This window comes from Grammomys surdaster, unplaced genomic scaffold, assembly GCF_004785775.1.
Source record: "Grammomys surdaster isolate TR1022 unplaced genomic scaffold, NIH_TR_1.0 125852, whole genome shotgun sequence".
In the NCBI taxonomy this organism is placed as follows: domain Eukaryota; kingdom Metazoa; phylum Chordata; class Mammalia; order Rodentia; family Muridae; genus Grammomys; species Grammomys surdaster.
In genome coordinates this window covers 434,102-455,854 of record NW_021620678.1, presented here as the reverse complement: position 1 = coordinate 455,854, position 21,753 = coordinate 434,102, and the positions used below count along the sequence as shown (strand labels likewise).

At 51.0% G+C, this 21,753-nt stretch overlaps 3 protein-coding genes across 4 annotated transcripts in view; 1 reads left to right on the top strand and 2 right to left on the bottom strand.

Annotated features, from left to right (window-relative positions):
• Positions 1-811: 811 nt before the first annotated feature.
• On the bottom strand, positions 812-9,389 carry Polr2f (RNA polymerase II subunit F). The gene is made up of 5 exons (XM_028789913.1): positions 9,275-9,389; positions 7,612-7,681; positions 5,780-5,910; positions 1,179-1,250; positions 812-985 (listed from the first exon to the last, which is right to left on the bottom strand). The coding sequence occupies exons 1-5, from the start codon at positions 9,292-9,294 to the stop codon at positions 895-897; spliced, it is 384 nt and encodes a 127-aa protein (XP_028645746.1). The 5' UTR covers positions 9,295-9,389; the 3' UTR covers positions 812-894.
• Positions 9,390-9,463: 74 nt separating this feature from the next.
• On the top strand, positions 9,464-16,265 carry CUNH22orf23 (chromosome unknown C22orf23 homolog). Of its 2 annotated transcripts, none has more exons than XM_028789876.1 (7): positions 9,464-9,560; positions 9,723-9,834; positions 11,264-11,326; positions 14,396-14,578; positions 15,116-15,244; positions 15,468-15,568; positions 15,689-16,265. In XM_028789876.1, the coding sequence occupies exons 2-7, from the start codon at positions 9,732-9,734 to the stop codon at positions 15,758-15,760; spliced, it is 651 nt and encodes a 216-aa protein (XP_028645709.1). In that variant the 5' UTR covers positions 9,464-9,560; positions 9,723-9,731; the 3' UTR covers positions 15,761-16,265. The 2 variants fall into 2 exon arrangements, with proteins under 2 accessions (XP_028645709.1, XP_028645711.1); XM_028789878.1 differs by having other exon boundaries at positions 9,480-9,522.
• Positions 13,939-21,753, bottom strand: part of Micall1 (MICAL like 1) — a 28,007-nt gene continuing 20,192 nt past the window's right edge. Inside the window, exons 12-16 of the mRNA XM_028789875.1 lie at positions 21,577-21,667; positions 21,344-21,417; positions 19,473-19,587; positions 19,267-19,313; positions 13,939-18,421 (exon numbers count right to left, since the gene is read on the bottom strand). Of these exons, the coding sequence (XP_028645708.1) occupies positions 18,300-18,421; positions 19,267-19,313; positions 19,473-19,587; positions 21,344-21,417; positions 21,577-21,667 (449 nt within the window). The 3' untranslated portion in view covers positions 13,939-18,299. The remainder of the gene's footprint in view (positions 18,422-19,266; positions 19,314-19,472; positions 19,588-21,343; positions 21,418-21,576; positions 21,668-21,753) is intronic.

Genomic DNA, 21,753 nt, shown 5'->3' with positions numbered 1-21,753 from the left:
CCCCATCCCATGTGGCATGCCATGTCTCCTGAGAGTTCCAGTGGGCCAGAGGTCAGGTTGGGCCACTCAAAAGCTGTTCTTCCTTCCAACTGTGGCAGTATCCATGGTTGCGGTCTTTCCACGCTAGACAAGGTCTCAGGTAGCCCAGGCTGACCTTGGGTTCCATGTGCAAACCTCCTGCCTCCACCTCCACAGTACTGGATTATAGTTGTGAAGCAGGAGGAACTCAAGCTCAGGTCTGAGGAGCAGAGGGCACACGGTGGGAGACCCCAAGGTGAGCCGTGGGGGGGGGCGCTGTGTGGCACTGGCCTGGGACAGAGCGAGGACAGGGCTGGAAAGACACTTGGTCCTTGCCCCCTTTGCTGACTTGCCCAACAGGGCTCTGCCTGGGGACAGTGGGAGAGCACCGCACCCCCACGCTTCCTGCTAAAGCACCTCCTGAAAGGGGATCTGAGTCCTCGATAAGAGCTCCAGGCAGGTCCCTAGGAACAATGGCTGGCTTGATGAGACCTGCTCTGTGATACTCCTGAGAAGGGAGAAGCCCCTGCAGCCAGTCCCCACTGGAAAGGAAATTGGGGGTTTCCGTGGCAACCAGCTCCCCGGCACAAAGACTCATCTGTCTGCTGAGAAGGCAGCTGAGGTGTCTCCCCTGCAGCAGCTTTTGCTCTGGTGCGGAGATAGATGAGGGGTGGGGACCCACAGAGCTCAAGGCCCTGGTGCTTCAGAAAGAGCTAACAGTCACAGGTCACCTCGATGTATGGCCACTCCTGCAGCAGGGCAGGTGGCGGCACGCAGGTAACAGGCAGAGGGGTGGGAAGAGTGAAGTTTATTATTTACATGTATAAAACGGGCATGGAGATGGCACCCGGCCGGCCGGCAGAGTCTGAGCACCGCTCAGTCACTGATGATGAGCTCGTCCACACCCCAGTCCTCATAGCTCCCATCCGGCAGGTACCGGCGGATGATGATGGGGATCTTCCGGGCCCTGTGGTGGGAGAAGTCACAGGATGTGAGGCTGGGGCCCTGGCTCTCAGCAGAGAACGGGGTGGGGGGGGTAGCAGCATGTCACATAAGCACTTCCCTCAGCTCCCAGGGAGCTGACCATGAATGAGCCAAAGCGAGGCCTGAGAGAGGCCTGCTGGGCTCTGGAGGAGGAACCTCTATGTTGAGGAGCTTACTTGAGTTCCTTCATGGCGATGAGCAAAGGGTCTGTCTCCCCCTCCAGCTCCACCATCACCGGGGCACACATCCTGCAGGGCAGAGAGAGGTTGGAGAGACCACAGACAAGGCTTAGAGAAGGTGGATCTGGTGTCCTGATCTTCATCTGGCAAGGTCACCAGGACAGGCAGGCATGGTGGCAGTAGTGTTCAGGGAGCCACCACTGAGAAGAGGAAAGGCTGGCATACTGGGTTTAAACTGTGCCTCTAAGCACAAGTCACTGAACTTCTCTCTACATCCCCAGCCTCTTCTAAAAATGAAGATGGGATCCCTGCCTCATTGGGGAAACTGACAAAAACTAGAAACTAGAAGGGACCCCTGCTCGCCAGTCACAGCTCCCTGCCGTGATCTCTACTTCAGTGAGGGAGGTCTACTTTGACTTCCATTTTACTCTCAAGGAAACTGAGGTACAGATAGTGAGTGCTCTGCCCAAGGTCAAGTAGGCAGAGTGGCAGAGCCACGACCTGTTCCCAACCGCAGTGCTAGGATGTGTCCCACGTAACATACTGAAGTCATCTACGTGTAATGCTCCACGAAAAGGCCCTTCACAGCAGCACCCTCAGAAGAGCTACACTCTTGCAGCCTGACCCCTTCATTCAAGCCAGAACAAACTTCTATGCCTGCCCAGTGTTATGGTTCTTAAGTGTCCCTCAAATTCAGATGACGACCATACTGGAGAAGGAGCCCTTGGAAAGCCATGAGGGTGTGACCACCGTGATGGCCTAAGGGGCTCTATTAGAGGAAGAGAAATCCAAGTCAGCAGGGTTGCTCAGTTCCACCAAATGACACCCTGCCATATTGGGATGCAGCTTGAGGCCCCACAGGAGAGGTGTCATGTTTCTGAGTCTTCTAAGCTCCAGGACTGTGAGCCAAATGTACTTAGCCAGAAGCCCGGCCTCAGGACTTCTGTCACATCCCAGACAACAGGCTCCACACAGATTCCATGTCTAATTTCCGTCCTCACACAGCGCTCCTGTCTCTACAAGTATGAGACTCAGATGTCGCCACTTTGGGAATCTCTGACTTCCGTGCCCCCAGTGAGTTAAATATGCCTTTCCTGACATCAAAGCCACCACACTGCCGTCCACAGCAGACCACATGGGCCAGGACCACACATGGGCCACTATGAGGGCCCAGACCCCAGCCAATGCTTGGTCCAAGCAAACGTTCCAACAGCAAACAAGGGCACATCAACTCCAGGCCTGTGTCTTGCAGAGAGACACCTCTAATAACCCTGGACCGGCTGACACCAATAGATTCAGACTTACTAACATGCATCCAAAACCCAGGGCCGATGCCTTCTCCAGACCAACAGGGCAGAATTTTTAAAAGGGTTTTAATTACTTTATCTTATGTGTTTGGTGTTCTGCTTACATGGAGGGAGGTCCATGCCTTTGAAGGCCATGATACACCGGTACTGGAGGGGAGGGGGCTGTGAGCCACCATGTGCAGGGTAGGAACCAAACCTGGCAGGAGCACCGAATGTTCTTAGTTGCTGATCCAGAGCCATGAGACAGAATACCTCATCTCATGAAGGGGTCCGAGAACTATAACTTCAAAGGTGCCCAAGTGACTTTGGGGACCAACCACCCCGAGACTGGTACTTACTAGTTTATGACTAAATATTCCTGTCTCTGCTAATCCTAAAAGCCTGAAATTTTCCCAACGGCAGAAACCAAATGTCTTTCCTGAATAATGAAATGTCCCCAAAGCTTGAGGTGCAGCTCAGCGGAGGATCATGTAAGCTCCTGGGTTTAGTCTGCCACACACAGGGCTCTCCATGAGTAACAACTGCCCTGATCCACCTGTGTCCGCTCTCCCCACACACAACAGGAGTAACTGAAAGGCATCATTCATCAGTGCCCCGTGGACATGCAAGTGCAGGCTCTGAAGTGACTATCCTGTGCTGCAGCCACTACATATAAACATGTCACCCACCCAGTTAGGAAGAGGTGAGTGACATCAGCCAGCAGGTGGTGCTAGTGAGCCACGCTGGATTCAACCAAAAGCTATCCAAGATGGTATTTCATTCAGCACCTAAGCAAAGGCAGAGCCCGGTTGGTCCTTAGTGTACAGGATCCAGCCTGGCTGTGCTTGAGCACAGGGCATGGGGTCCCTCAGGGGAAGGAATACTAAACCCTGGACTAAGCCGGATCCCTCTTCCTCCCACAGAGTATGACCATTCGATCGGCTTAGACTGGGGTTGTTAGGATGCCTCACTTCCTGTGAGTGTTCCACACTGGCTTATCAGACATATGTCAACTTGAACTTGTCCCTGTAGGTTTACTGACATCTTTTACTAATTTTATTTATCAAATTAAAAAAATTGTATTTGTGTGTCTATGTTGGGGTGTGTGCCAGAGTGGAGGTGCCTATGGAGGCCAGAAGTGTCAGATCCCTCTGGAGCTGAAGTTACAGGTGGGCATGACTCAGTTGTCCTAAAAGAACAGGACACACTTAACTTTTCCCAGCCCTTTAAAACAAAAATTTATTTGTTTATTGTGTGAAGAGGTTAAACTGTTTCTATTTTCACTCAAATGCGTTTGTGTTTATGCAGCTTTGTCACAGTGTGTAGATGCCCACAGAGACCAGAAGAGGGTGCTGGGTCCCTAGAAGAGCATCAAGCACTCTATTCTGTGTTCAGGTCTGTACATGTATGATCACATACATGCTACGTATGGCATGAAGATATCAGTTCTCTGCTTCCACCATGTAGGTTTCTGTAAATCAGACATCTGGACCACCTCAGCCATCTTTTTGTTTTGTTTTGTTTTGTTTGTTCTTGTTTTTTCGAGACAGGGTTTCTCTGTGTAGCCCTGGCTATCCTGGAACTCTCTGTAGACCAGGCTGGCCTCAAACTCAGAAATATGCCTGCCTCTGCCTCTCAAGTGTTGGGATTAAAGGCGTGTGCAACCACCGCCCAGCTACACCTCAGCCATCTTGCTGGTTCCTTTTAGTAACATTGTATCTTCTTTGTACCACAAGCTGGCTGTTAGGCTGCACCCACCCACAGCTTTCGACACTAGGGACACATGCGAAACCACTGCCCTGCATCTGTCTCCCTAGATCTGCCCCCCCCCACCCCACGAGGCTGCCCTGCTTTTCTGTATCCTTTGTAAAGCACTGTCCACACCTGCCTCTACATCAGAAGCTACCTGGGGAGCTGTGCTTTCATCACCTCTGCATCCTCAACAGAGGTGAGCACTGCTGATTTGCACAATAAAGGCTCCCTGCCACGCTCAGCAAACTAGAAATGTCTAATACCTGAGATATCCTGTGCTAACTGAGAGTCATAAACAGGCCCCTGAGCGTTTGAGATGTGTCTAGTATTGGGTGTGTGTGTGTGTGGTGTGTGTGCTTTGTTTTAGTTTGTTTGGATAGGTGTTTTGTTGTTGTACTGGTGGTTGTCTGGGGTTTACTGTTATTGTTTTTGAGATGGTGTCTCACTGTGTAGCCAAGGCTGTCCTAGAACTCCTTATGTAGACCAGGTTGGCCGCAAAGTTACATACCTCTGCTTCTTGAGTGCTGGAGTTAAAGGTGTGCACCGACTCACAGGGCCAATCTTTTAATTAATTAATTTAAATGACCACATGGAGCTGATGAGCGCCATAACTAGAAGTACCCCTAGGCCACTAGGACTGAATCCCCTGAAGGCGGCTTTCCTCAACGGAACCAAGAGTGCAGCCATGCTGGAGAAAGATCTATAGCTGAGGGATGGCTGAGGTCAACCCTGTCTCCACATAAAGCCTTCACCAAGGCAGACACTGCATTCTCTTTACTTGGAGCTGTGTGAACCTGTGGGAGGGACACACACACAGCACTCACAGCACTCGGCCTCCTCATGCCCTGGGGGAGCTCCGTCTCTGTGTTCTCCTTCTCCCTAGTGCATCCTGAAGCGTCCACACTCCCCATACCAACATGCATGCCAGCAGTTCCGCTCAGGCTCGGATCCCCCACCAGAGTCCCACTAACACGCTGCCTCCTTTGAGGTCATAGCAATCACTGGATGGGCTGAGCCCACCTGCCTGCCATCCAAATTTAGGAAAACCAAATGCTACTCGATTTCAAGAACCCTGAAGCTGCCGCTGCTCCCAGGCTTTCCCAGGGAAGGGCCTGCTGACTTCTCGGGACTGGCCAGTCTCCCTCACATCAGCATCCGCCTGAAGGAGCTGTCGTAGCCTTGCCTGAAACCACTCTTATTTTGTTTGACCAACTGACAGGAATGATCTGAACTCAGGTAGACACACCCGCTGGGCAGTCCCCGAGCAGAGCTCTGCCTCAGACCTCTTCTCCTCATTCTTTATCTTGGGGCAGTGCCTCACTAGGCACTAGTGCCCAGACTAGCCTTGAACTCACTCCAGCCGGGCCTGTGAACCCACGGTCCTCCTGTTTCTGTCTCCTGAGTGTCTTCAGGTCTGTGCCACCAGGCCTGACCAGGGTTTTTACCGTCACTTCCCATGTCTACTTCTTCCATGACACCAACCAGGGCTGGGCAGGACCAGCAGCCTGGGGCTCACTGTGGCTGAGCTGACAGAGAAGGAGGCCAACGGGCAACACTTACGCAATCTGGAGAGCCCGGGTCCCCAGCACTCGGGCTCGCTCATACTTGGTCATGTAAGGAGTGGTGATCCGCTTCTGGTTGGCCTGTGGTCGCTCACCAGATGGGAGAATCTCGACATTTTCCTGACCTTCCTGGATACCACATAAACAAAGAGGGGAAATCTCAGGGCAAGTTTTAGATCAGGTAGGAAGATGATCACACAGACACTCCCCATCACCCTCCCTATCACCACCAACCCTTTCTGGGTGTCATGGACCAAGCAACCACTCACCGACACCCCACGCAATTCTCAACCCCATGCAAACTTGTAAGGCAAGGATTGTGGTCCCTAGTCCAGGGGCTTCAAGAGTCAGCCAACCTGACCAAAACCTCCAAGCCAGCAGTAAAGACGACTGTGTTCAGACCTCTAGAACCAGCTGCCTTGCCCAAACAGCTGGCCCTGTAAGTGATGAGCACACCCTCAACCAGAAGCTCAGGACAAACACCTGATCATTCATATGGCAAATGACCCAATGGGTCGGTGACCAGAATAGTCACGGTAAGAGAGAAACTAAGCACACTAACCTTGCTGTACTCTGCTATTCAGGCTAGAGACAGAGAACACATAAGGCCGTGGGTTTCAAACCCTGCAGTGAGAGCTCGCACACACACAGACACACCTACACACTCTAATAACAATCTGGCTAGGCTGGCACAGATGCCAAGGCACAAAGCAGAGAGTTTCTGATAGCAGAGCCAGGACCTAGAAAATAAAATAGAAGCGTAGAGCAACGGTTGCCGGAGGTGCACAGCCCATGACAAATTTACATGATTCTAAAACCAAGAATTAAGGGTTAGGGTTTGTCTCAGAGAGTAAAGTGCCTGCTGCCCAAGCTGGAGGACCTAAATTTGGATCTTAGCCTTTATGTAAAAGTCTGGGTCTATAACAGTGTGTGCCTGTAGCCACAGAACTAGTGGTAGAGACAGAAGATTTCTGGGGCTTGAAGGCTGACAGCCTAGCTGAAACATTGAGCCCCAAGTTTTGAGAGACCCTGTCTCAAAAAATAAGATAGAGAACTAGAGAGGATGACCTCTGACCTCCACATGCACTACACAGGTAAGTGCACTTGCACACACAGACATACTGCACACATGCACACACACAAAAAAATACATTAAAAAAAAGTAATTGTTTGCTGAGTGCTTACTATATGCCAAACTGTATTATAAGTGTTAGGATACAGTAGTGAATAAAACAGACCAGTTATTTCTGCCCATGCCTTTAATCCTAGCACTCAGGTGGCAGAGGAAGGCTGGTTTCTCATGAGCCACAAGCCAGCCAGGCTCAAATAGTACATTCCAGGCTATATACTGAGACCAAGTCTCAAAAACCACCACCAAAACCAAACCGTACATAATAAGACACAATAATCTCAAGACCTAGTTAACCTGGGAAGTGGACAGCGAAAGCTCTTGGTGAACACTGCCCGTCCCACAGTGTCCACCAGTGCCCACGCTGAGGCTGGCTACTGACCCTCAGACCATTGTCCTCCTCAGGCAACTCACCTCCTCAGGCTACTGACCTCCTCAGATCACTGTCCTCCTCAGACCACTGTCCTCCTCAGATCACTGTCCTCCTCAGACCACTGACCTCCTCAGACCACTGTCCTCCTCAGAGCACTGTCTTCCTCAGATCACTGACCTCCTCAGATCACTGTCTCCTCAGACCACTGTCCTCCTCAGACCACTGTCCTCCTCAGATCACTGTCCTCCTCAGACCACTGTCTCCTCAGACCACTGTCCTCCTCAGACCACTGACCTCCTCAGATCACTGTCCTCCTCAGGCTACTGACCTCCTCAGCATTTTCCAAGTCGTCAAGTCCTTCGTCCTCCTCCACGTCATCAAAGTCATCGCCATCAAAACTGCCAGAAGAAACTGGTGGTTAGAGCATCACTGGCCAGAACCAGAGACACAGCCCACTATCTCAGCCATGACGGACAAGGAACAAGGGAACCAAACTTTGGGGGGTCACTTTATGCCTCCAATCTTGTCCCATGTGTTTTTTATTGGACTTGTTCATATTTTGCTAGGACTTGTTCATTGTGGTTTCCCTCTCTGTGAACTTCTCCAGTCAGCATGTAAACATGTACTTTTCTGGTCTGGGGATTTTTTTTTTTAAGGTTTATTTTATCTCTGTAAATGTGAGTATACACACATGCAAGTGCCTACCTACCGCTCTGGGGGAGGGGGCCCTTTTCTGGGTTCTCTTTCCCCCCAGTCACTCAGTAGCCATCTCTTCTCTGGTGGCACTCACTGCCCTGGTCAACACTGTCATCTCTGCTTTCATTGTACTTTTTCTTTTCTTGTTTGTTTTTTTTTTTTTTTTTTTTCCTGAGACAGGGTTTCTCTGTGTAGCCCTGGCTGTCCTGGAACTCACTCTGTAGTTCCACCACTGCCCGGCTTTCATTGTACTTTTGCCTGTGTTTTGTTTGCTTGTTTTGAAGTCAGTCTTACTGCATACTATGTAACTCAGGCTGGCCGGAGACTCACTATGTAGCATGGCTTGACCTCTAGTTCACCTCTAGTTCACCGCAATTCTCCTGCCTTAGCCTCCCAAGTGCTAGGATTACAGGTGTGAACTGCCACACTCAGCCTCTGAGTTCTGACTGATATATGTATACTACTGATATATCTGAACTACTATGGTTTATCCTCTCTATGACCTAACACATACAGCCCATCAGGAAATTCTTTAGGTTCTATCTTTAAAATATATCGGGAGCCGGGCACGGTGGCACAGGCCTGTAATTCAGTGCTCAGGAGGCAAAGGCAGGTAGATTTCTGTAAAATTTGAGGACAGCGTAATCTACACAGTGACTTCCAGGACAGCTAGGACTATGTTGAGAGACTCTGTTTCAAAAAAGAAGAGAAATACCCATCACTTGGAAGGCAGAGATAGATGGATCTCTAAGTTCGAACCACCTGTTTTTATTTTGTTTATTTGGTCTCCAAATAAACAAAATAAAAACATGTCCATAATCCTGCCGGGTCTGGTGGCTCATGCCAGATATACCAATACTTGGGAAGCTGAGGCAGAGGACTGTGGGAAATTCAAAGCTAGCCTTACCTACATAGTGAATTCCCGGGCAGCCTGGGTTTCAGACAGCCTCAAACAGCACTAAACTTCATGCTCTCCAGAGTCCATCCCCGCTTCTGCCACCTCTGCTTCTATCACCAAGTCCAAATCTGCTCCCAGCCTTCCAGGCCATTCTCTGGGTTGCTTCTTCCTTCCTACTTCCACGAGTACACAAGCTACACCACGGGCATTCCTTTCCAGAAAGAGAGCGCTCGGAGGGCCGGGGCTACACGGACTGAAATCTCTGCCCAGGGTCCCACTGCTCCGCGAGGTAGGAAGTTCTGTAGACTTCACCCCGCCAACCCAGAAGCTGGGCTAGCCTGTACTTCAAGAGCTCGACTCGCACCACGACCTCCTCCCCTGTGTGCCCCGTGCTCACTTGTCCTCGTTGTCTGACATGATGCCTTCTCCGCACTGGCGGGTCCCGGGCGCAGAACAGAGAAATGCGCGCCTCAGCCCCTCGCGGAACCACGCGTAGTTTGCGCCTGCGCCGTGACCCAGTGCAATTGCTTCCGGGAGTCAGCCGGCTGTGCTAATGCGCATGCGTGGGGGGCGTGTCGCTAGTTACCATGGTAACAAGGAGCTCTTGGTGAGGACGCTGACACTCTGGGTCCCGGGAGGATCTCGGTAAGGAGGGCTCTGCCACGCCCGGGTCTTCGCTTACGGTGAGCGCTCCTCCCCGGACCGTCATGTTAGGGACGGTGGTCACTGCGCTGTCCGGAGCCGAGGGATTGGGCACCAGCTTCTCAGACTCCCAAGTTGCTCGCGATGAGAGGTCCGGACTGCGACGCGGGACGAGGGCGGGTCATTGCTTCTCTCCCTCCTAGGGCCCTCCCATGGCTTCCCAGGAGAGGGTGGACTCAGTGACAAAAGAAACCGGGTTCCGCCGCTGCCGTAAGCAAGCAGCTTACACGCCAGGGACCTGTGAGCTGCTCAGAGGTCAGTGCCTTAGGGAAACAACGACCTGAGCGGTGCGGGTTTTCTCTTCAGAGCTTGGGATTCAGAAAGGTTCGGGGGGAGAGTCAAAGGCCAGAGATGGAGAATTTTGGAATGGTTAGCTCATCTTTTACATGCACTTTCAACGAAGCCTATCTCCTTCCCACCACAGTAGGGCCTTTACAGTACCAAATTCAGTTCCCTTCACCGGGTTTAGCACAATATATAGTCTTACAGGTGTTTAGTGTCCCAGCTATCACCTCCTAAATAGTGAACGCCACCAGGCAAAGAACGTGCCTGTTTCGGCTCACAAGTGTAGCCCCAGACTCTGCTAAGTGAATGAACCTGTATGCATTAATTATTCAACAACTAAAAATCTAATGTATGATTTGGATATTGTTCTAAGTACTAGGAGTAGAGTGTTGAAGGGATTGCAAAAGACAATTCTTGCTCTCATAGAACTAATAGTGCAGGAGGTTAACAAGAAAAATTAACTGGAGAAAATTATCGAGCTGGAGTGTAGCTCAGTGACAGAGTGTGTTCTAGGCAAATGTGAAGTCTCAGTTTCAGTCCCAGCACACCACACACACAAAAAAAGTGTGTGTGTTACGGTTGAGAAATGGCTCAATGGTTAAGAGCATAGACTGCTCTTCAAAAGTTAATTCCCCAGCACCCATATTAGCCAGTCACCAAAAAAGTATGTATGTGTGTGTTGTGTGTGTGTATTAGGCAGATATAATGCTGTGTATGCAAGCTTACTCCTTGGGAGGATTTCCTGAGCCCAGGAAAAGCTAACCTGGATAATATAGTAAGATCCTATCCTTAAAATAAAACAAGGGCCAGAGAGATGGCTCAGAGATTAAGAGCACTTACTGCTATTCTCAAGGACCCAAGTTCAATTCCCTACAACCATGTCAGGTGGGTTAAAACAATCTGTAACTCTAGCTTCCTATGATTCAATGCCTTTTTCTGGCCTCCACAAGGACCCATACACACGAAGATACACTCATACACAGACACACACACAAAATCTTAAGGGGAAAAAAAGCGGCATATAGTGGCTCATGTCTTTGGTTCTAGCACTCTGGAGAGAGGTGGTGGGTGGGTCTTTGTGAGCTTGAGACCTGCCCAGTGTACATACCAAATTTCAGCCAGGTTACACAGTGAGACCATCTCTATAAATAAACCATAAGTTAAAAGCTAGATAAATGAATGAATGAATGAATGAATGAATACAAGAAAAGGAAAAAAGTTAAGTGACAGCCATTAAATGAAGTAGGCACAGAAGAGTGGGGGAGCTCAGTGCAGAAGGGGGGAGACAGTGCTACAGCAGGGTGTTGCAGGGGTGGGGCAGGGGTGGGCAGGGGTGGACAGGGGTGAGGTGAGGGTGTCTGCTGAAGCTCCAGAACTCAGACACGGCTTTATTTTACAGTGATGATGAAGGAGTCCAAACTGACAAACTTCCAGCAACGCCACATCATGGACACCATGAAAAGTAAGGGCAGTCACTCTCACTTGAAAGACTTTCTGGAACCAGGGATACTTTTTTGGGGGGGAGAGGTGGAGGGAAGACAGAGTTACTCTGTGTAACCCTGGCTGTCCTGGAACTTTGTAAACCAGGCTGGCCTCGAGACCTCCCTGCCTCTGCCTCCCAAGTGCTTAGATTAACAGTGTGTGCCACCATGCCCTGCTCAGGGATATGTTTCCAATGCTTCTCTATATGAAGGGGAAAGGGAGTTTATATAGTAAGTTCTAGGCCAGCCATGACTACATAGTGAGATCTTGTCACATAAAAAAGGGTCGGGCAGCTGACGGTGATGGTGCACGCCTTTAATCCCAGCAGTCAGGAGGCAGAGGCGTGCAGATATCTCAAAAAAATAAAAGTAAAAATAAAAATAAAAAAAATATTGTCTCAAAAAAACAAAACAAACAAAAAACAACAACAACAACAAAAAAAAAACCCAATGGGTTGGAGAGATGTGGTTTAGAGCACTAACTGCTCTTCCAGAGGTCCTGAGTTCGCAACCACATGGTGGCTCACAACCATCTGTAATGGGATCTGCTGTCTTCTGGGGTGTCTGAAGACAGCTACCATGTACTCATATAAATAAAATGAACAAATTAAAAAAAAAAAAACAAAAAAAAAATCAACCAAGCTGGGTGGTGGTGGCGCACGCCTTTAATCCCAGCACTTGGGAGGCAGAGACAGGCGGATTTCTGAGTTCGAGGCCAGCCTGGTCTACAGAGTGAGTTCCAGGACAGCCAGAACTACACAGAGAAACCCTGTCTCGAAAAACAAACAAACAAACAAATCAACCAAACCAAAAAGGGTTGAGGAGAGTGAGGCTGGCTGGAGAGAAGGCTCAGTGGTTAAGAACAGGTACTGCTCTTGTAGAGTACCTGAGTTAAGTTCTCAGCTCCCATGTGGGGTGATTCAGTCACCTACAACTCCAGAGCCATCCCACATGGCCTCACTGGGCACTGTGGTTCACAGGCACATATGTGTGTATGTATGTATGTATGTATGTATGTATGTATGTATGTATGTGTGTGTGTATGATGTATACACACATAACTAAAAAGAAAAGTTTTTGTTTCGAGACAGGGTTTCTCTGTGTTGCTCTGGCTGTCCTGGGACTTGCTCTGTAGACCAAACTGGTCTCAGACTCAGAGACCCACCTATAGGTACCAGGCACACACACAGTATACATCCATATATGCAAGCACTCATACACATAAAATGAAAACAAATCGTAAAAAACAAGTCTTCCTCGAAATTTCATGGCTTTGGCTGCTTCCCTGGGAATTTACTCTAGCTGTCTTTTTAACTAAAATCTACTGCTGTTAAAGAAACCAAGTCTCAGAACAAAACAAAAGCAAGTAACCCAAACCAAAAAAACAAAAAACCAAGAACCCTAAGTTGTTTTGGATCTTGATTCAAACAAACAAACAAACAAAACCCTCTCCCCTCTCCTTCACCTGAACACCCAGCATCACTAAGGCCATAACTGGGTGCTGAGTGCACCCAGGGAAGAGGCAGTGCCAGGGCATGGGACCATCCTGAGAACAGTGGCATCTTCTCAGGTCTGTGAGGGGGAAGAAGCCAGGTAGGAAGCAATAGTTGTTGATCCCGTAAGCTATAGCCCAACCCTGATCACTCATCTCATCTGTTGCTGCCCTGGCCAGCTCCCCACCGATGTGTGTTTCCCTTGGCCACGAATAAGACTTTCAACAGCAAGCAAAAGAGGCAACCCTTCCCCAGACCTTACAATGGCTTCCTACATTGCAGAATAAAACTCACCTTTCCAGAAGCTTCCATATGTTCTGATCTCCACCCTCTACCCTGTTAGCCTCTTGACTGCTGCCTAGCTACTTGGATACACCCCCTCAGCACTTCTTCACTGTTTTCTCCATTGTTATCCTCTTAACAGGAACCTTTCCTGACAAACATTGACATCTAGGCTGACATTCCGGCTCAGTTGGTAGAGTCCTCGCCTCACATGCACAAGGCAGTAGACTACATCCCCAGCAGCACTAAAGGTGTGGCAGCACAGAGCTGTAATCCACGTACCTGGAAGGCAGAGGCAGGAAGATCAAAAGTTTGTCATCTCCAGCTCCATAAGAAGTTGGGAGGCCAGTCTGGATGGAGACCCTGCCTTAAACAAAAGGAAACCCCGAAACCCCGAAACCCCGGGCTAGTGAAATGGTTAAACAGGGAAAGGTGCTTGCTGCCAAGTTGTTTTTTGTTTTGTTTTGGGGTTTTTTTGTTTGTTTGCTTTTCAAGACAGGGTTTCTCTGTGTAGCCCTGGCTGTCCTGGAACTCACTCTGTAGACCAGGCTGGCCTCAAACTCAGAAATCCGCCTGTCTCTGCCTCCCGAGTGCTGGGATTAAAGGCGTGTGTCACCACTGCCTGGCTGCTGCGAAGTTTAACAACCCAAGTTTAATTGCTGTGACAAACACGGTTGGAGAGAACTGATTCCCATCAGTTGTCCTCTGATCTCCACAGTAATGCTGTGTCAAATGTGTTCAAATCTGTATTTATTACACACACGCACACACACGCACGCAGTTTTTTTTTTAAAAAACTCAGAAATAAAAGCCCCTGCTGAAGCTTCAGTGTATAAGAATGTTTATTGCAGCATTGTTGGAAAGTAGTAAAAATCCAGCCAACGAAAAAGAAAAAAAATACCAGAGACAACCAGAATGTCCAGAAGTAGACTAGCTGAATAAATAATGTAACCATTCTAACAACTAGTACACAGCTATAAAAAAAAATAAGTTAGGTATGAATGTGCTTATAGGAACTTGGCCATGATAAGTTGGTAAGTGGAAAGGCTGTTACTGACCATATGGTATGATCCAGTGTAAGAACCCTATGTGTACAAACCAAACATCCTTGGATATGTCTTAGAAGCTTCAAGAACAAGGAGCAGCCTCCTAATTCTTACTACAGTTTGTGGGGGAGCGGGCTCCCAGTGACTTGGGGCTGACTTCTGGCAGCTACCTTATTTTCTTTGAAGAGCCAGCAAAACAGGTGCCCCCACTTGCTCCTTGTATTCCTAGGAGGAGCCCCTCTGCCCCTGCAGTGCCACCCAACATCCAGCCAGAGGGGCTCTCCCTCCAAGAAGTCAGCTGCAGCTGTCTACCTGCCTCCCATCCTGGCCACCCACTCTCACCTCCGGCCCGCCAGCTTGTGTCAAGCCAATGGGGCATACAATCGCGAGCAATTCAAGCCTCAGGCCACCAGTAAGTGGTGGGCTCAGGGCTCTCTTCTGGGGTCACATGAGCCCGGGACAGACAGCATCATTCAAGTAAGCTGATAACAAACCCAGGCAGGAAACCAGTCAGGTGGCCCTCTTTATCTTCCTAGAACTTTTTTCCGATTAATCCAGTTTTCCCAGTCCCAGAGGGACATGTGGCTGTCAGCTGCATGCCCTCTTGCTCCTTCAAGTCCATCTCCCCTGCATTTGAGCCCACATCTGGGAGCCCCTCCTCCTCTAACACCGCCTTTGGCCCAGACCCACTAACACCCCCACAGTTCCCTACACACAGGCCACTTCGGAGCCCTGTGTTTCTGGGTTACCCATTAGCTCTGCACTGGTGCTTGTTCTTGGTTGTTTCCAGCGCTAGCCTGACATGTTCTGCTCAGGAACAGCCAGGGAAGCGTAGGATCTGCAGAGGCCCACTCCTCACAAGCCTGACACCCGCAGTGCTCACAGCCGGTGGGGACACGGGAACAGGCCTTGCTCTGCACCCTAGCAAGACTGTTTCTGGGCCCCACAGGAGATCTGGAGAAAGAGAAACGAAGACTCCAAAATATCTTTGCCAATGGGAAGGACATGGCGGAACGGAAAAAGGCTCCCCATGTGCGGCAAGAAGACCCAGCTCCTGAGCTGGACCGCTTTGACGAGCGTGAGCCACTGTGTGTGTGTGTGTGTGTGTGCGCGCGTGTGTGTGCGCGCCCGCATGTGTGTGTATGCACGCACGCATGCGCACGCGCTTGTGTGTAGAACTGACAGGGCTAACAAGAGAGCAACAATGGCTTGATAGACAGCCAGTGTCCCTCAGAGACCATGCCTGGGACCCGGTGCACTCCTCCTGCCCAGTGCATTGATGGCCCCTCCCCTCTGTGCAGTGGTGAAGGAAATCCAGGACAGGAAAGAATTCTTGGCTGCCATGGAGGCTCTGGGACAGGGCAAGCAATACCGAGGAATCATCCTGGCTGAAATCTCCCAGGTAGGAGAGCCCACCAAGGGAAGGGTACAGTCAAATGGAAGGAGCCCCAGCCAGCACTAGGAGAGTTAGTATCTCAGGAGTTCTGGCATGACAGCAGCTCTTCCTGATGGCTCTTTGCAGAAACTGCGGGAGATGGAGGACATTGACCGCAGGAGGAGCAAGGAGCTTAGGAAGGCCCTCGCCACCACTTAACCCAGGACAAGGGCGGGCTTGCCCAGTCAGACTGCCAACCCAGCACAACAGCCAGAACCAGAGCCCTTCACTCGGCCAAGCAGTGTCACCCCCAGGCTTGCCCACCCACAGGGGCCATGCCACATCATGACATGGCACTGTCCTGGGGCATGAGACAGTGTCCTAGACGCTGCCTTGGGATGTAGAGGCCTCAGTGGGACTTCCGAGTATTGTCACAGCTACTGTGTTGAAGCCTTCTCTAGGGGAAGCCCCAGGCACACCATGGTGATGCCCAGGCTCACCACCTTGGACATGTGCCTAAGGGTACCCTCTCTCTGGCTCTCCTGATGTCACAACTGGCCTCAGGTGCTCTCTGTTTTGCCTTTCTAAACCTAAAAGTGAACATGATTCTTCCCTTCCTTAGAACTTCCTCTTAGGATCTAAGTCTTTGGCTTCTTGTAGCCTTGGGCAGATATTTAACCACAATGATTAACTGGCCAATAAAATACATTTCACTTGCCTGTGACAAGTGCCACCTTGTTTCCCCAGGGATAATGCTTATTTGTTCAGAATCAGAACCTGTCCAGCACAGATGGGATCTAACTGTTGTTTGCAAATTTCCAGAAGAAAGGGGAAACAAGGTTCAAGAGCAGCCTGCAGCCAGTGCTAACCTTCAGGACTGTGGTGTGGAATCTCAAGTTCACCAAGACACTCCATCCAGGTGGTTACTGCAGAGTCCCCAGCAGGGCTAAGGTCAGAGACTATGGGAACAAATGTAAATGGAGGACCTGTATGGAAAGGGCCCTGGCAGATGCCACCGTTGCTCTTAAGTGCCCCTGAGACCTCAGCCTGAAGGTCAAGCAGCACCTGACAAGGAAAGCAGCCCTGCTGGACACCTGATCCCCACAGCTGCTCCCCAGCTGGTATACCCACTCCCCACCTGGTGCACCACGTGCTCCCCAGCTGGTACACTGCACATCAGTGTCCTTTCTTTAGGCTGGTAACACTGAACAGCCGGACTTTCACCAGTATTTCCTGTCCCCATAAATGAGGATGAAGTTCCCCATAATTCCAATAGAACATATGACCTGTGTTCTTGTCATAGAATAAACATGTCTACTATGCAGCAGCCAGCAGATAAAGATTCAATCAGTAGGGCAAGCCCTCTAATTTGCAGGCCTAGCACAATGGAAAACCCAGGACAAGTATAGCCTACTGTGACAAACTCAACTTTGATGTCAGCATATACAACTTATATCTGTACGAGAACTGGAGTCTGGATTTCTTCTGAAAAATGGGCAAGATCTGACAAGCCTGGGCCCATGTTCAAAGGACACAGGTGACTATGAGAGACGCTATTCTGTCCCACTGACACATGAATTTTCCTTGACACCCAGACAGCCTGGTAGCGCCCTCTCTTGGGTTACAGCAACTGGGTCATAGGGCTCCTCGGAAAGCTCTCTGAGGTGGTGGCCCTGGCTCCAAGACAGCAAGTGTATCTGGAGAGACTACCAAAGGCTACATGGGTCAGGTTCTCAACTGAGTGGACAGCCTAGACAGGCCAGAGGGCACAGATGTGGCTGTGCCCAAGGCTGCATGGCGCAGGCTACTGAGATACAGTTGAGTTCCTTCCCAGGATGCACAGAGCGAGGAACTCTGAAGTCCCCGAGTGTAAGAACAGTGCTTGGACCATAAGCTGCCTGGCACAGTCCCCAATGAAAAGAGGTATCCCACCACTTCTCCTAGAGCCACTCAGTGGTGAGTGGCCATCAGACCTTGAAGGGAACAGACAACAGAAAAGACAGGTTGCACCAACCACAAAAAGGAATGGGCCCATCCCCTGGGCATAGGGTGGGCAGAAAGCCTGAATTAGAGGACTCCTACTCAAAGCACACCTTCCTAGGCTGACCTGAGTGACTGCCCCAACACAGGTAGCAGGTCCCTGTGTGGTACACAAGGATTCCCACAGAGCGAGGGAGATGAGGGAGAAGAAACAGAACTCGTCAGCAGCCCATTCCCTTCTGACACAACACAGAGCACTCACGGAGAAGCTGGACTTGAGACTTCATAAATACAGCTCCTGAATGAGGTGACATGATTTTCAAGGGCATCTGTGCTAGACAGGAAGGTAGGGACTAAGGGTCAGGGCTGGGAGAAGAATCTAGGCAGCCAACCTTGCTGCTGGCCTGCTACAAGGTCCACAAGCCCTTAGCCAGGCCTGCTGTGAGCAGGGCTGATGAAGACTCCATCTGGCCTGGCTGAGAGAGCAACAGTGAGAGCCACTGCCTCTGCCTGGAGCCTGTATCCCTGCTTACACCCAGGCATGTCACAGCATCTGGTGCCAGACGCCAAGTGGGCAGGGCTAAGTCACAGCTGTCTGGGACACAGGGAAGAGGGAAAAATCTTTAGCCCAGACCAGCTGGAGACCACCGAGGAAGGCAAAGGTCACCCAGAGACTCCCTCCCAAGGTCATAATCCCCCTTGGCAGGTCCACAGGCAGCAGAGTGCTGCTCTGGCCTCAAAGCTCCAGGAGAGGAAAGGAAGGTGGCTTCCTTTGCTGTCAGCTCTTGTCCCCAGGGGCCTTGCTCTTGGCTTCTCGCTTGTTCCCCAGAAGCTTCAGCACCTTCATGGTCTTGAACTTGCCCTTCTTCTTACTGTCAGACTCAGCCTCTCTTTGGAAATCTGCAGCAAAGAACAGACACTGAGGCAGGGAGGGAGGGAGCTCCCAGATAGGATGGGGCAGTGGCCAGTATAACTGAGCGGGTATGCAACCATCAGGCCTCCAGTCCATCCATGCGTCATGTCAGGTCACTACTCAGGCTCCCTTTTCTCCCTGAGATCCACATCTGTGAGAACAATCTTGAACTTCTGAGGGGTAGCCCACATTTTATTTAATAGTTCAGATCACCTGTACTGGAGTACACTGCTCTACTGGCTACAGCAGAAGCAACAACTGTCAGGACTAGAGCACACCTCAGAAGCCATATGCTTCAACCTCAAACTCTCACGAGTAAAACGTGTGCTGTTGAAAAGAACCAACACTGACTATGCTGCTTAGAGGTGCCTCACCTCAGGCTGGTGCTTTATACACTCAATGCTGTAACTCTCAGCCACACAGGAAAGACGCACCATCACAAACAGGAGTGAGGTGAAGGCTGAAGGAATTGGCCCAGGCACTCATGTGCCCAAGCTAGGACCAGAAGCCTGTCTGGCTCCAGCCTCGGCCACAAGGCAACAAGGAGCCACAGGTAGAACTGAGGTCAAACCCCACGCCCCAGCTCCCAGGGCTGAATCCTTTAGCCACGACAGGTACTCTGATCCTGAGCAGGCTCTAGGTTCCCAGACCCCCAAGCCAGTGTGCAGAGCAGAGGGCAAAACCATCCTGGGCCTAGACCGCCTCCCTTCAGAGGCTGGGAGTCTGCATTACAGCCAAACATCCCATGGAGCTGCTCAGCCTTCCATTTGAGGCTGCAAACATGGGCGGAGCTCACAGGCAGGTGCTGGACCCTCCTCTGGATGAGTCTCACCTTTCTTTTTGATCATAGTTTCCAACATCTTGTCTTCCTCTTCTTCCCTGGGTAAAAAAGAGAAGCTGAGTGTCCACAGTAGGAAGGAACCAGGTCATCTGTGAGTCCCAAGTTCCAGGCCCTACAGTACTGGGCACACATGAGGGCAAGCTCTGTCCCAGGCTCTGCAGGAATTTGCTCCCCCCACGGGGTCCTAGGCATGGCACCTCTGCCGGTCCTCATCCAGGCAGTTGACAATAGCATCTCGCTGCTCGATCAGGGTCATGAGTTCCTGCATCAGCACCTTCTCTCTGGCCCGATCCTCGTCTGTCCAGTCCTTCTCTGTCAAAGGAGAAAGCCAGGGTGAGTGGTGAGGAGAACCTCTTCACAGGCAGGACAGACCACCTGAGTCCTGGGAAGACAGCAGGCCAGCCATGCCACAAGATTAAGAGAAGGGCCCAGAGTGCCACTCACAAGGTGGTAGGGAAATGAAGGTAGCTCTAGAAAAAAACGAAGCACTTGGCTCCCCACCGAATACCCTTCAAGAGATGCCCTGCAGGGCCTGCGAGCCTCAAGGGCTTCCTGCAGCAGATATCTGTTGGTGGCTTCCTCTGGGAAGCAGCATGAGACTGGCTTGAGTGCACAAGCACAGGGAAGACAGGAACTAGCAGGGCTCCACCTGCAGAAGCAGTATAGCCCAAGTCACAGAATGGAACATGCTCCCACTGCCATGGAGGAGGGACACTGGAGGGACACTAGGGATAGGAGCCCAGCCAGGGGGCTCCCTGATGTCACTGACACTTGCCACCCCTCCAGCTTCTTCCCTCTTCCAGGCCCCTCAGGATCTCACGGGACCACCCTTAGGGGCTGCTTATGTCTGGGTTTCTCTCAACCTCTGCAGGCTCCAGGGCTGGGTGCCCACATCTGGTACCCATCATGTGCTACACATATAGAAATAAACTTCTTGAAGCTACCAGGAACTGCTCCATTCCCCTAGGACCTCACCTTGCCAAAGCTGAGGGGCAGGAAACCCAGTCCAGTCCTGGGGACAGCATACAGCCACTACCCAAATTCAAATCCTCCTGCATCCTCACATCTGGAGCCTGGGTAGGTTGTGCTTCTAGTCTATGTGCAGGGACATCAAAGCTTTGGAAAACTAAGCCTCTTGCCAGCATTACCCAGAGAAAGTAAGGCCAGTAACTGAGTCCAGGCAGCCAGACCTCCTCCATACATGGTGGACTTTTGTAGCATCTGTGGGCCCACCTCCCCCAGGGTCCCATAAACTAGCCTCATCTTCAAAAGCAGTGTCAGGGACAAGCTGACTAGGACAGGGTGTATAGCCACAGCCTTGGGGCTGCCAGTCAAACCCACTCTAGTCACACTGGGCTCCTCAGAGGTGGCCACACCCCCAGCCTCCTGCTGAGGTGAAAGTGACTCACAGTTGGCAAAAGAAGCCAAGGACATTCTGTGACTTGGGGCCGTTCCAGCTTTCTAAGTTCCCAAGTCAATGAAGAGGCAAGACTTCATTCACAGAGATGGTAAGAACCGGTGTGAGGACAGGCATGGGCAGAGACAAAGCTAGCAGATTCTATACAAATGAAAACCCCCAGGCTCTAGGCCTGTTTTTCTATAACCTCAACTGTAAAATGGCAGTGATGGATGATGACACCACCACACAGGAAAGAGGTCAGAGCCCTGCATCCTTCCATGGTTCTGTGGTCTCTCTAACAGCAGCTACGGATCAGTCCTTGCCACAACCAGGGACAAGCCAAGGCGGGCACTCTTCTAACTCCATTTCCCAGCACAGCCCTCAGCCCACCCGAGGTTCCCGCCATGCCCACAGTCAACAAATATGTAGGTTCTAAGAGTCAGACTTGGAGGCTGGGCAGTGGTGGCCCACACCTTTAGTCTCAGCACTTGGGAGACAAAGGCAGGTGGATCTCTGTGAGTTTGAGACCAGCCTGGTCTACAGAGTAAGTGCCAGAGCACTTACTAAACAACCTCCCTACCCCTATTTTTGAGTTTTTAAGACAGGCTCACGTGGTCTGGGCTAGCCAGGGTCGCCCAGGGTCACCTAGGTCACTGGTCCCAGGCTCACCTGGCTTGTTGAGAAGGCATCGGAGTTCATACTCCACATCAGCCTGCCGCTGCTCCAGGTTCTGCTGCTTGAAGCTGAAGGGTAGGGTGAAGAGGCAGTGAACACTTCTGCTAAGTGCTCATCTGCAGGCAGTGACAGCACTGCCTGCAGATGAGACGGACTGTGACAGACTGCACAGATTCCCCGTTCTCCTCAGACCCCAGTGGGAAGCAGGCAGGGCAGTCAGGACTCACACATAAATGAGCTCAGACTCTCGGCGGACCAGCAGATGCTTCTCGTGGATGAGCTTGAACCAATCCACCAGCATGTCGTCCTCGCTGCCCTCTGGAAGCCAGACCCCACTAAGGCCGGAGCCAGCACCCCTCCTGGCTCCGCACTCCCAGGCGGAGGGGCTCCCCTCAACCCACACC